Source organism: Glycine max, chromosome 7 (genome assembly GCF_000004515.6).
Source record: "Glycine max cultivar Williams 82 chromosome 7, Glycine_max_v4.0, whole genome shotgun sequence".
In the NCBI taxonomy this organism is placed as follows: domain Eukaryota; kingdom Viridiplantae; phylum Streptophyta; class Magnoliopsida; order Fabales; family Fabaceae; genus Glycine; species Glycine max.
The window spans coordinates 1,087,200-1,102,565 of record NC_038243.2 but is presented as its reverse complement, the minus strand read 5'-3'; the positions used below and the strand labels follow the sequence as shown (position 1 = coordinate 1,102,565).

At 30.2% G+C, this 15,366-nt stretch overlaps 1 protein-coding gene and 1 pseudogene across 2 annotated transcripts; both read right to left on the bottom strand.

The window, feature by feature from the left end:
* Window positions 1-507: 507 nt before the first annotated feature.
* On the bottom strand, window positions 508-4,013 carry LOC100796084 (probable LRR receptor-like serine/threonine-protein kinase At1g05700; annotated as a pseudogene).
* A 4,506-nt stretch (window positions 4,014-8,519) lies between these two features.
* On the bottom strand, window positions 8,520-12,606 carry LOC100809388 (inositol oxygenase 1). Of its 2 annotated transcripts, none has more exons than NM_001369341.1 (11): window positions 12,184-12,606; window positions 11,638-11,740; window positions 10,394-10,478; window positions 10,036-10,240; window positions 9,769-9,828; window positions 9,596-9,648; window positions 9,378-9,500; window positions 9,196-9,265; window positions 9,026-9,104; window positions 8,827-8,908; window positions 8,520-8,729 (listed from the first exon to the last, which is right to left on the bottom strand). In NM_001369341.1, exons 1-11 carry the CDS (start codon window positions 12,215-12,217, stop codon window positions 8,703-8,705), a joined length of 921 nt encoding a protein of 306 aa, NP_001356270.1. In that variant the 5' UTR covers window positions 12,218-12,606; the 3' UTR covers window positions 8,520-8,702. The 2 variants fall into 2 exon arrangements, with proteins under 2 accessions (NP_001356270.1, XP_040872819.1); XM_041016885.1 differs by having other exon boundaries at window positions 8,536-8,729; window positions 9,769-9,843.
* Between the last annotated feature and the right edge of the window lie 2,760 nt (window positions 12,607-15,366).

Genomic DNA, 15,366 nt, shown 5'->3' with positions numbered 1-15,366 from the left:
CCCCCTCTCCTCCGAAAACAAACTTCTTAAGATTCCATCTTGAAAAAGTTTTCAATAGGCTTCCATCAGAATATTATTTTAAACAAAAAAAAAAAAGTTCATAGACAAGGTTTCCATGCTTAAAAAGTAAACACTGTGTACTGGTGTGTGCCATTCTTCAACGGATGCAAGAAAAAGGGGACGTGGTGGGGAACCAAGAGTATGGTGTAGTTGTTGCCAGTCAGGACAGTTTTGTTTCGCTATTACTATAGTTTATCTATACAATACTTATTAAAGGCTCTTAGGTAATTATGATAAGATAAAATAAACTGGAATATAAAAGTTAGATAAGAGAATTTATATATATATATATATATATATATATATATATTAATTAGAAATACATAATAATTTTTAAAATTATTTTAAATATAGTTGAGAAATTTGATGAGCTGTTCCACATTGAGCTTCTCCATTGGACACAAAATCACACAATCTCAAACACGCAGACTTGATGAGTATTCTTCTTAATGATGCAACATACTGAGAGCAATACACAGTTTCACACATACTATTTCAAGTATATATATTATACATATCCATCCAGCACCTAGAGTAAAGCACCTTGTGACATTTCCATGCACATTACTCCATAGATATTTTATTTAGGAAGCAAATTCAGAAATCCTTTGCGATAAACATCACTTTCCCTGTATATGTAGTAGTTGGACATGACTCTTTAGTCCTAGAAAGCTTTGAAACTACAAATTATTTGTACCTTGACATTATGTGTGACATGGAATAGCACTAATATGAGATTATCGTATGGTGGCTACCTAGCTAAGGGAGAAATTTCTGAGTCAATCTGTAATGAAGTCAATTCAATTGTAGTTCTTGTTCTTTTGTCATGTGTCTGATCCATTTATGAAGATAGGCATTCCTTTAGCTCTGGCAATATTTGGCTTATGTCTGGTCTTTTCAGCTGCAGTTGGTAAAATGCAAGACAAGGCAATCTCTACAGCTTTCCATGCAGAATTGACATTGAATGCTTCCTTTAACTTCGGATCAACAATGTTATGAATATCTCCTCTTTCAACTATGGGAATAACCCATTCAAGGATGTGAATATTTTTTTCAGGCGTCCTTGATATTGCATGTTGGCCAGTGATTAACTCGAACAGAATTATCCCAAAGCTGTAGATATCACTCTAGATCTTCTTATTTGAGTTTCCAGTTCTCTGAAATCTATTAAGAAAACAAACATGCATTTAAACTGCATAAGTGACTTGAAGCTTGTTTATTGCATGTTTTTGCTACATTCTTAGATTATATGAATTATCAACCAAAATAAAGAAGTCTTTTTGCTCTAAATAGATGACGCTTCGTATCTTTCAAACTAAATGAGTAATTATCAAGAATAAGTGCATTTGTAAATTTACCTCAATTGTTTAACAACATTATTACATCCACACGTCCGATCGATAATTGTCAAATTGGTAAGAATAAAAGCATGGAGTATCCAAATCTACAGTAAAAGAAACAAATATAACAATGAAATTGTAGAGAACACTATCTATGATGTAATTTGGCCAATGAGATGCATTATAATTTATTCAGTGGATTGGTTTAAAATCCATAAATCCAGTACTTCAACCAAAAAAATTTAGTGTAAATGCTACAAAAAGATTGAATTCTAGCCAATCTTATTTATTGTATACTGTTACTTACTCTGGATCAACATAACCTAGTGGACCAGCTGTTAGTGTAGATATATGAGAATCAATATGGCTGCCAAAAGCTCTATATAGACCAAAATCAGCAATCTTGGCATGCATGCTTTGATCTAGTAATATGTTGGAAGGCTTCAAATCTGTGTATCAAAGGAGGTTTATAGCCATTATGAAGATAATCCAGTCCTGAAAATCCATAAGAAACCATAGAGAATAAAATAAGAGTAAAATGGAACAAGAAACATAAACTGCCATAGTTCAAAATAAAAGTGGATTGTATACCTTGGGCTGCATCAACGGCTATAATAAGTCTTAATTTTGGTTCCACTTCAAGACATTTGGATTGTTCACTGCACACAAAAAAAGATTAACGCGCACACTTAATTTTGGTTCATACGGAAAAAAGAAACAGGCATAGAAACATTTTGAATAGGAAAAATTTCTTCCGCTTGGCCTTCCTACCTTACTGCTAATCCTCATTATTATGATATCGTAAAGATATCATAGACTAGGTTTTATTTTCCACCAAGGCTAAAGCTTAAAGCATGGACAAGACCAGTTGGACATATTAAATGTATTATGCAAGTTAACAAATAACTTAAGTACAAAATCTAATTACCTGATAAGTGCTGGTGGAGATTTCCATTGGCCATGTATTCATAAATCAATGCTTTACTTTCACCTTCACCACAGTATCCAATGAGAGATACTAAATTTCTATGATGAACAATCACTAGAAGTTGTGCCTGCATTTCAAATTTAAGCTCTATCAAAGTTAACTGGATAACATCTTGCAGGATTCTCCGTGTAAATATTACTTTATTAAAATCAAAATTAAATTTATGCGTTCAAGCTTCAAAGTTTAACATAATTGCAGTATCTAACCTCTGATCGGAATTCCTTATAACCTTGTGCTGATGAAAGTGATGCAACCAGTGGTGTAACAAAGTTCTTTTTGCATGAGTCTGACACGCAAAGATCAGGATTATCAGCCATGGTATTAGTTATCAATTATCATATATAGGATAGATTATCATTGCATAGTATAGTACAACAACCAAATTACATTACTAAGAAAGACATGTAGTTTACTTAAAGCTCAGAGAGAAAGACAAAAAATTAGACGTTATATGTATTGTGTATGTTGTTGTTTAATTTCCTCATTCTCTGTATTGCCACAATCATGGATTGGAAATTTACATGACTCTGTTACAAACATGTAAACAACTGGTTTCATCATTCCATGTAATTGGTTGGAGTGAGGGGTAACACCTCCACCTAAGTTCTAACAGGGTAAGGTTTTGGAATTGGATTAGCTAGTTTATTGATGATGCTGCTCAAATATAAATTTCACATTTTCTTCTTTATTCATGTTTTAATTTCTCTCGCTGTTTAACATTGGTTGTTGGTCAGAATTCATTATAAAGATGGGAACATCAAATGAAGCAAAAGATGGGAAACAAACAAACCATAAAATACATAATACTATATTAAAAACCTTAATTGCCAATCTGCCTTTTCCTTGAGAGCCTTAGGAATTGGACCCAAAAGCCTGTTCCCTGTTACATTACTGCAAAGATAGTGAATTATATGTTGCCTGAGTGATTAAGTGTAGCAAGCAAAATTATAAAGTTGAAAGTCATTAGAAAGATTCCAAACTTACAGAATTTTCAACTTTGGCAATTCTACTAGAAATTCCAGCAAAGGTCCTTCCAATTCATTGTGTGACAAATCCCTGGAACAGAGTAACATTTTATTGATAAAAGTAGTCACTGGTGTTAAAGATTACAGAAATTATATTAGGAGTTGGCGTGTAAACCTAATTAGTCAATAGTATACTCAATGCTAATATTTGAAAACAGAATGAATGAACAAGAATATTAATAAGTGCTTACAGGAATACTAGTTCTGTAAGGTGTGAGAATGACATATTTATCTCCCCTCTCAGTTTGCTTGAGCTCAGGTTCCTGCTCGTCATTTAGGATTAACATAATATTTATTTGCCATGGCAATTCATCATCAAATACTTAAGAAGGATTTTATTGTTTTTCCTCTATCTGGTGGCATGAATGTGTGTGTCGCATGCACCGTAGATGGTGTTGGAGTTGGTGAAGAAATTAAAATTAAAAGTTTAGAAGAAGGTTAATCAATTTGTACTCACAAGGATGTGATCCTTGGAATGGTGTGGTAGGAGCTGCAAATGAGACCATCCCATGCATATTGCTTTGGAACACATGGGTCTCCTTGCCAATTCAATCTAGAGATCTGGTAAGCGCTTTTGAGGTCCCGAATAGCATAAAGTAATTAAACATGTTGCAAGTATATATGTAAATTAATTAACACATGCTTTGTTCTAATTATTATATGTAAGCAATAGAGAAAGATATATAATGGCTAGCTAGACAAAGAAATTAAAGCTATATAACATACCATCTGCAGTGTGTGTTGGTGAATCAAGCTGCGTTATCAATTTATAAATCTCAAAGGCGTGTGGCACTGATGATGTCAAACTTAACAGAGCCTGGACTTGTTTGCTGAGGAGTAATGGTGACTGGTTTGAGGTATTGAAGAACCAAAGGGTTTCATAGTTAAGGGTGATATTAATGACTCTTTTTTGTCCATTGGGAAGTTGCTCAATTTCAGCAAAGTGAAAGTAAACCTAGTACTCACCAAACACATTATCAAAGTCAATTTGTAATGGCTGCCAGACATTCCGCGATCCTCAGTACTTGTCACGCCAACTTATAATCACTGCTGCTTCCATCCTCAAAATTAAGAGATTCCATATCCGATCATACACGTCTTCTTTGTACCTAAACAATCTTTTAAAATGGAAACCATATATTTTCTCGCTTTAGTAATTATTATCGACATAGAATAGTTATTTATAGCCGTACATAAATATTAATGTACAGTTGAAAGATTATTAAACACCTAGCGACAGAAATAAATTTTAGAAATGAATAACAAAATGATATGAGACTCATACTTTTAAATTCTTCTTTAATTTAAAAATGTTCATCTTAATTTATTTTCTTTTTGATATACCGAAAATGAATCTATAGTGTGTGACACGAAGAAAGAAATGAAAAATATTGATGATGTGTTTAAAATAAAAAATATTCAAATACCATTACCATCTATCTTAAAACAAAATTAGTCATATTTAAAAATGATTTCGGGGTGTACGAACGTACCATAATCATTTGTTTTTAGTTTGATTGAAGTTCAGGACTCAATTGACGTACTGCATCGGCATGCACAAACAATTAATTAACGAAATTTTAAGCAGCGGTGATCATTACATACTGGTTATCATAAGTTGGTTATCATAATATATATATATATATATATATATATATATATATATATATATATATATTATAAAATTTATCATGTGATAGAAAAAAAATTAATAAAATGTTTAAAATAAAAGAATATTTATGTATGATTGTTGGTTTGTTTGTTGGTAGAATGGCTAACCTCACTTAATCAAGTTAATCAGCAAGAGCCAGTCGGGAAAGAAATGATGGCACAACTACTTTACCAGACTGCACATCTATTGGTGCCTTCATGCCTTGTTTAGCGTTAAAAAATTAATTTTTATTTTTATAGAAAAGTATACTATTTTATTATAAATTTATATATCAAAATTATTTTTATCTGGTTTTAAAACAAATTTCCTTATAAATTAGAGCTCTCAAATCCGGGTTGTACGTTATTTGTGGTCAATATGTTGTACGTTATTTTGTAGTTTTCTGAGTGAGCTAGATGGACTAATCAAAGCTACATATCAATTATTTGTTGATTCAGACGTGTCGATTGTAAGGTGTGTGATTGTGGGACGACGATAATATAGATTAGAGTCTTATGCAAACACTAACTATACAGAAATTATTACCTTTGAAAATAAAACTACAAAAATTATTCATAGAAAATCAGATATTTTCAAATTAATTTGGTCTAGCTTGACTATGAGTAAATTATATATAAATTTGTGTAGAGATATCTATCTATACAATATATGACAGAATTCTAAGCAATAAATTGATTTAAAAGAAAAAGGAAAAATTACACATGGCATTTTTAAGAGAAAATGAAAATAATTTGATTGCCATATTCATTTAAAGGATCCAATATAACTCTAGACATTATAATATAATTTGAAATATAACTAACGTAAAAAAAGGAGTATGGAGAGTCATGTGATTATGGTGTTTAGAAAAAAAAAACAATTACCATAATAATAAAAATAATTGAAAAAAATATTTGTTTGAAGATATCATTTATTTAAATGGATCTCCCATACTTGAAGGAATTAGTCCTTCAGTCTCGGACAAGTAATACCCTTGATTCACCAAAAAAATATTATAATTTGTTTTTAATTTAAAATAATTGTTAGGATTGATTGCTAACAATCAGATTTTTAATAATTGAAATTCTCAATTAGTATAATTACTAGAATCCAATATTTAAATATCCCATACGTTATAGCAAATTATTGTGTTTTCTCACTTCTCAATTCATACTTTTTTTCTTTTTTGATTTCACTCAAATTGCTTCGAACTGCGGCTTGATTTTTGCTATCACTGCAAAATACTAGAACTCTATTATAGTTTTGAGAATTTTAAGGATGCGATGAGTGTCTGATCTTGATACAAATAAAATATCACTTTCCCTTGAAATAATGTTGATGGGCACTGAGGTTGTAATTTTACAAATCTCTCTCTCTCTCTCTCTCTCTCTCTCTCTCTCTCTCTCTCTCTCTCTCTCTCTCTCTCTCTCTCTCTCTCTCTCTCTCTCTCTCTCTCTCTCTCTCTCTCTCTCTCTCTCTCTCTCTCTATATATATATATATATATATATATATATATATATATATATTATTTAAGTTATATATTAATTAACTTTGATCCAATGTTTTTTAGGTTATTATATACTAACTTTCATACAAACTTGATATCAATTGAAAAAACTCAAATCTTAAAAAATAATGCTTACACGTGACATTCTCAAATCTCAAGAGTTCTAAACAATAAAATTTAAATAAAAATAATTACACATGACATTTTAAAGAAGAAATGAAAATAATTTGATTAATGCTCATCTGGAAACCTAGTCAAACTAAGCACCGGGCATAATCAAGCATCCAACACCCAGCCAAATTAAGCATGGACAAAACCAAACACTACTCACCTAACCAAACTAAGCACCAGACCAAAACCAAACATCCAACACTTAAGCAAACTAAGCACCAGGACACATCTCAATATATTATATCTTTTGAGAGGAATAATCAATACATGAAGTAATTCTGATATATCTTCTATCTCTGTTCTTTCTGATAATAGGTTGAGCACTTATTATGCTCAATGCAAGCTCCTGTTTAATAAAATTTTAATTTATAAAATAAAGATTTAGCTTAGTTTATTTCTAATAATTGTCATCAAATTGTAATAAATTTATATAATAATTAGTAATTCATTCATAAATCTCTTAAACGATATTTCATATTTTTTTAATGTATATTAGTTTCATAATTTGGTGCACTTGTAAGCTTGCATCAATTAGTTAGTTATTGGTATGATAATTAAATTCCTTTTGTTTTATAAAGCTAGTATGAGTTGCTATTAAAAATAAAATAAAGCTAGTATATATGAGTTACTTCTGCAAATGCTTTATCAATTATCACCGTGCCAAAGTATTTAATTTACACATATTATATATAGGGACATTTCGTGTTATATATATATATATATAAAAATCAACAATTGAGTGATACAATTTGATTTCCTTAAATAATTTTTTAGATTTGAGTCTTATAAATGAAAAAAAAAATATGATTAAGATCGAGAGGAGAATCCCACTAAATAATTAATGAGATTTTCTAAAAAAGATAGACGATACTTCTTACTGATAACATAATTATCTAAAAAATATACTTAAAAAAACTAAAAAATCCTGAAAATTATTTATAGTTAAGAAACTAAAAAATCGTGAAAATTATTTATTCCCAAAAGAGATAAACAAGTTTTATTTCATTAGTTGTAACCAACAAATGAACCAAAAGAGTCAACATCTAAGTTATTTAGCAGTCTAATGTTGATTTCATGGTTAAGAAGCATTTTAACATTTGTTACCTCTTGCCCATATCAGATTATTTAGCAACAATATAATATCCTCTAATAGCTAATGTTAAAATATCACTTCTTATGTTATTTTCATAAATTTTCGTTGTTGTAAAATAATTTAAAGTCAAGTATGCATATGATGGTTCTTTCATTAAAGTCACGTATGTATATGACGCAACTTCTATTTTTTAAAATTATTTCAATTCATTTCTTCTATTCTATTTTTAGTTACTTTATGTATATCTTCTAGAATTTTTAAATTTTTAACCTTTTAAATTTTAACTTTTTAGAACTTTGGTAGTTTTTTTTCTAAGTGTTTCAAAAATAGAAATTATATATTCATACAATATCCATTAAGTTTTTTTTTTGTTTTACTTATTTGCATTATTCAATTTAAATTGTAATTGTAATATTATTAGGGACAATGCCCTTGTCATCTAGAGGGGGAAAATTCTTTAGAAAAAATATCATCTATAACTTTATGAGTTTAAATCTTTTTCTCATTTGTTTATATTATTAGATTTATTTTTTAAACAAATTGCCTCATTGGTCCCGGATCCTAGATCCGTCATTGAAATTTTGAATTTGTCACTTTAACAAACCCTCAGTTAAAGAATTAATTAAGAGGCTAAATAGTTTCACATTATGTGAGAAGTCCTTAATTAAGGGAAAGAAAAAACAAAAAAAAGGAAAAATATTTCTGATAGGACTTTATAGCTGCATATATTATTTCATACAACTTACAAGAATATCTTATACCACACTGCAACAACAGCTTTATAGCTTATTAATTCTCTCTACTCCATACAAAACTAGTTGGCTATCATGGTAAATTATTGGCACTTCATGGCTCCAATTAACTCTTCACCACTTCAGCTTTGCAGGGAAGTACTGCAGCAAAGAAAGACACTTTAGTACAAACTACAAACTAGAAGAAAAAAAATTTAAATTGAAAGAAAAGGAGACTAAGTTTCCAAACGGTACTAACCTTTTCAATGAGGGAGAGATAGTATGGTTTGACCCTTTCAACGTCAATTCGAACTTTGCTCTTGCTGTAAAGGTCATATTTGCTGCAGGTATATATGCCGAAGAAAGTTAGAGAAAAAATTGATATATCTTTGCACAATACACACTTAGTAGCCAGTCACCATTCACCAATATATTTAATTAATAAGATGTAGTGTTACTTGAAAATGTGGAGCCATTTCAGATTCTCAACATCCTCATCGTTCAGCAGGTGCTTATAGGCTCCTTCCCTATGTAATGCTGCAAAACAAAATGAGTGGATCAACTAAGATTGCAAATGGTCCAATTTGATACGTTATGAACTAAGCTTTTGCTTCTAAGTTTGATTTACCATAGAATGAATGGTATCTTATAATGAACAAAGCCGCAGAGGGCAGTGTAGTACTATTCTCCTTTGCCACCTAAGACAGCACCCAAACTTTAGACATTTCTTTCAGAATTTATGAAATAATACCCTTAAATATTCTAAATAATAAATAATACATATATTACTAGGATTTTCCAAGGGCTTACTAGATACATGTAGTCATCGTGTCCCCATGACATCATCACATTGTTAAGTCCACATCTCTCTGAGTAAATCCCATATTTAGTGTTGTATGCTGGATTGTTGTAGTCTGGATTTTCCTTAAAATACTGTAGTGGGAATGCAACACATGTCAGGTGTTTAATTTTAATATATATATATATATTGTTTTCCATCCAAAAAGAAAATGAATTGATAGATTTACCTTATGGTGAACAATGGATTCATCAAATCTGCAACCAACTGGGAATGTGTCCCCTGTATGAGCATAGTAAATATCAAATATTAGTTGATGATTTAACTAGAAATTGCAAAGAAGGCATGCAAGATATGACCTTTTAACCATAGGTGTCAATCCTATATAAATATCTCACATACCTACTACAGCCCATTGAGGAAGTCCTCCAAAACTAGGCAAATTCAGCACCTTGCCGAGATCTGCATTCAACCAAACTGGTAAATGCTTGTGGTATAAGAAGTGGAGTTTTTCTAGTAATTTCCTATCTTTCATTTCCAATAGTCCATATGAAACCAAAAATAAAAAAAACTATATCATAGCCAAAGGATCTTTTAAGTAGATATCTTTAAGTATAAAGTAGCAATGCATGTAAGGGGATAATTAGAGATTTAGAATGTAGAAAGTACCATGGATAAGGCCAGTTAAGTGCAACCAATCTTCATCTGGGTAGTCCCTCCTTATAGCTTCAGCTGTCTGGAGCAAGTGCTCAATTTGAGGTTCATCCAAGTCAGGGTCACTCTCATCCACCACTTCATTAAGGAGTTCACAACATTCCCATATGCTCATCTCTACCCTGTTCAATTTTGCATACTCCTCTCTCATTTTCTTCACCTGTATAGATATGTATGCTCAAATTAATTAATACAATGTTTCACCCCTTTACAATTTTAAAAATATACTAGCCAAAATTGTGGCAAACATGAGTTAAGATTTGAGATTTGAGGGGAGGGCATAGTAAACGCAATTTTTGTGGTTGATGCTTACGAAATCAACTGATTGGTAAGTGTGATTTTTTCTGTAGAAGTTCTCCACTCCTTCACGCCTCTCACTTACAGCATCATTATAAGCCCTGTTTTACGATAGATTTTCACCCATAAGATAATTCTTGCAGCATTTTAACGTATGAACATATCTAACCAGTTTTCATTTTCAGAATTTTTAGTAATCCCGAGTTAAAATAGGCAAGTGAAATGACTAGTAGTATCTTGTTCATGTTTTTTTACCAAGAATTCTTAATAGCTCTAATCGTTTAGTTTACTTGCATTAATAATAATAGGAAAAGGTTGTTAACAACATAAATGTGATTATTTCATCCGTACAAATAGTTTACGAGTATCACACCAATATATAGAAAATGAGCTTAAAACTGATTTTACCAGTATGAATTTGAGATTTTCCCTAACATGTCTTCTTAAAAGTATTATTCTGTGGTTTATTTTACCTCAATTTTGAAGAAAATTACATTTAAAAAAATGTAAATGTTCTAAAATTGGAAATTTTCAAAAAATGATGTAAGGTATCTGAAAATGATCATAAAACGAGTCAGGGTATGTTGCTATTAGTTTTGGGGTGGCATAAATACTATAATTTTTTTTTTCAAAAGGAAGTAGGATTGTTGAAGGGCTAGGATTTGATGGGCCTGGCCCAAAGTTTAACGATAACTCAACCCCATAAGAAAAATGGGCAGCAATCCTTTTATTCGACCAAAAACATAAATAATAAAAACTCATTTTGTCGGTGATAAACTTATAAGCATGAATTCCGTTGACCAAAAGTAAAACAGATAGGATGAATTCCTATTACCAATTGTGAGATGAAAAGCTTTTTCCATCCCAAAAGTAAAAAATAACACAAAAAAGCTTAAAGAAAATGAAAGGGAAAGCAAGTGCAAGAAATTCAAGTCAAGGATTTGAAGGAGTACTTTTTTTTTTTTTTGGACGGTTTGAAGGAGTACTTAATATTTATATTTTGTTTTTCTACTTTAATACGAAATATTTTTCTTCGGTTTAGCTAAAAGCGTAAAACACATCGCGCATTATACCAAGAGAAGATACTCCATTCGTCATCATTTATCATGATAATAAGTCAGTAACACCCAAATTAACGTTGACAAAATTATTGAAAAAGTTAAAATTGGCGAGTCGCTTTGTTCTATATATATTTGGATTTGGATAAGAAAAATTGAACGAGAATATTAATGGGTGTGAATAGGTTATGGAGATTGAAACCTAAACATGTGCCCAAATGAGTTGGTCTGTGGTATCAGAAATCCACCATCCAACACCAGTTCCCTCTCATTTATTGGTTCAGTCTTTGCCTCTACTTCAGCCCCTGCAATTTTAAAAACCTAGTAACTGAAAAGCCACACAATTGGGAGAACCTTTTTGCACTTCCAAATCAAAAAAAGTGTGCTTCAGGCCGAAAAAAGACAGATTTTGCACCAATTACTATCACAACACAATGGTACAAAATTCATGGAAAAATAAACAGATAAAGCCATTTTATCTTAAACTATAAGTTATAGGAATGAAATCTCTTATTTTCTTCCGGTCATTAGACGGATAATTACAAATATTGCACTTTTCTTTTTTTGAAAAAAAGTTTAGATTAAAGAAAGACATGTCCCTTGTAAATTCAGGAAAACCCGCCAACCTCTATTGCCAATATTAGAATCTTCTCTATAATTCTCAAAGAATAATAATAATAATAATAATATTAATTATATATTTTGCTAAAAAAAGTTAAAGATTACAAACAAAAACACAAAATATTACCAAAGTGATCAGATTGCTCAATGAGGATAGTCATGTCGATTCCAAGGGTTGGGAGAAAGTGAAAGAGAATAATATAACAAAGAAAAGAGTTGGAAGCACAAAAGGAGGAGAAAATTGAGGTGGGGGTGGCATGGTTGTGGAAAGGTTGCTTTGCTATTTATAAGTGGCCGGAGTGTCCTTGCCTGAGAATTGGGAGATACTAAGTCCTTCCCTGAAAATCTTGCTTTTCCATTTCATTTTCTAGTTTTCCATCTTTAGTACAAACATGTTAATTTATCCACCTTTAACCTAAATAACTACTACTATTATCCACTAAGTTAAAAGCAACCCTCCGTTTTAAAACATTGGATAAAGAGAGAGAAAGTTGCACCCAAGCTGGCAATCTAAAAGAGGACAACACACTCTCATCATCCCTTGGAAAGAGCGTGATTAATTAATTGGTTGCTGACTTTTGATTTCTTATGAGTATAGTAGGTCTACATCAGTATAGATTCAAATTGAATCTTACCAATGATATAATATTAATTATTTCAAAATTATAAATAGGTTTATTTTAACATTTTTGTCTTTCTAATTGGGTTTGTGTAATTTTAAATTTTTTAAATTAAACAATTTTTTATTTTAAAAATTTAGTAAATTTGGTTTTCTTTATTAACTTGTTCACTTGAAAATTTCATATTATTATTTTTCAAGCATGAAATAATTTAAAAAATTAGCCGTACAAGGTTAAATAGAAATTTGATAAAATTTAAAAAATTATAAGATGTAAAACTCTCTGACCTAATCTAGATTAATACTACAGTTAACACCAAAAACACGTTTTGATGATAAAATTAATCCAGTTTGTTTATGAAAACAAAAAAGAGAGGATTTCATATATGTGTGTGGGGTCCACTTTGGCTGATTTTTTGTCATAACTGAGTCAGCTTGAGTTGGATCACATAATATCTCCCGGTAAGTGGGGCCCAGTGACGTGGCATCCAGTCAAATTTGTACTACACGTGTTATTTTTTTAAGGTGCTTCATAAATCACAAGTTGATACATCGTTGCCATTTTTTCACCACCGTTCGTTTTTGTCAGCCCTCACTAATTGGACACGTGTCCTTCTTCCAATCCAACACGTTGATTACAATGCATTGAAGCCTTACACGTCCAAGGATAGTTTTACGTGCGTGTTTTGTACATTGATATATACAAATTAAATATAAATATATAATCTATACGGATAATAAAAGAAATATTCTATTTGATGTTGGTATTTTATTGGATAATTTTATTTTTAAGTTTTTTTTCTATCTATCGTAACTTTTTATTACTTTTAAATTGTTAATTTTTTTATTCTATCACTCTTTATCAAATATATTTAACTTTTATTTTTTAATTTTTTTATATTTATTATTTAAAATCTAGAAAGACACGGAATGTTTCTATTTCATAGTGATAATAATATTAATTCAATAAGATAGGATAAACAATAATAAAGATAAATGCTAGCTTGCAGGAATGTACAAAAGAAGTGTAAATATAAAATGGATGGGATGATTAAGAGAAAAAAAATTACGAGTCATCTTTTCCGTTAAAAAACTAATAATATTAACGGTTAATATTTATAAAAAAAAATATTGTACAGAAGTAACATTAGAACGTATATACATAATACATATGCTGCATAAGTTTGGAGGAAGAAATGGAATATATCAAAGTTACTTTGTTTGCAATTTGATTTGATTTGATAAGGCACAAAATAGTTGAATATATTAATGTTACTGTCATGTGATCGATCAGACAATCTCAACGCAATGAGCCAATGACAAAATGAATAGGGTTCTTTCTGGCTTTTTTATTGAAGTTATTAAATGTTGGAATAAACCATACATTGTGTGCAGGAAGATGTCATTATTTAGTTTTATACTTCCTATCCTTTCAACCTTTACCTTGGTGGAATTAAGTAATATAATATGAGAATCTTGTAAATATTTAAAAGAATTAAATTATTCTTTCGAACAACATATATGCGAGGTTGTTCCTGAATCGATAATCTAATAATGATAAGATTCATTGAAATCAAAATTAGTATTCTTGCATATACCTGAAACATTTGTGGCAAGAGTATCAATATTGTTCTCAGCTTTTAATTGATTTGTCAAGAAGCTAATCAACTATTGACATTGAACAGTGGTTAGATTATTTGTGGCACCTTGACTTAAGGACTCATCATAATCAGTTACCTGATTTAGAGTATGTTGAGGCTTGTTCTTGAAGTAATTTGGAGGATAGCCAACAAGTTTGTAACACTTGTCTTTTGTATGACCCAACAAGTTGCTTTCATCTGATACTGAAGTTATTAATCTAGTAATAACTTGAAAAGAAAGTACATGAAGAAAGAAAAAAAAAAAGATATTAAAAAAGAAATCTCAGTTGATTAGTTACACGAAGATTACAACAATGATATAACATGTAATTACGAGCTACATATATATATATATATAAAAGGAGGAACAGAAAACAATAAAAAAAAATAGAAGAAAAACAAAATAACAAAATTACAACAAAATAACAGAAGTTTGTTAGAAGCCTTCATCCAATACTTTTTCAACTTGTGGACTTATTAACTGTACAAGTGAAATAAGAAGAATGGGGAGCAAGGACGGATGTTTTTTTTTTTAAAAAAAAAATCATGGCATCCAAATTATTAATAAGTAATATATCTTCTTTTCAATTCTTCTATGAATTTTTCTTATTCTATAAAAAATATTAAATAAAAAATAAATGTATTTGATGCCAAAGATATAAAACATAATTGTAGTAGTTACCTTACAAGAGAAATAAGAAAATTAGTAATGATGATATTAATGGAGAATTTAAAATTATTCTTATCCAAAATTAATAGCTTTACTGTACTGTTTAAATTTAAATACTATACTACTTTTTATTGTTAAATCCTACTATTGTTAAAAGGAATGAAATGTGAGCTATTTACCTCCATTTCTTCTTTTTATAGGGTTTTGTTACCGACAGTTTTGTTGATATGGACCAATGCTTTCATTGACACGTGATTTCAACGATTTTTCTGCTGATTTCAACGTCTTGGTCTGTGATAAGCATTTTAGGGAAGAAGAGAGAGTGATTTCAATAGAATAAAGAAAATGTAGTTAAAGAGCGGGAATATATATATATATATA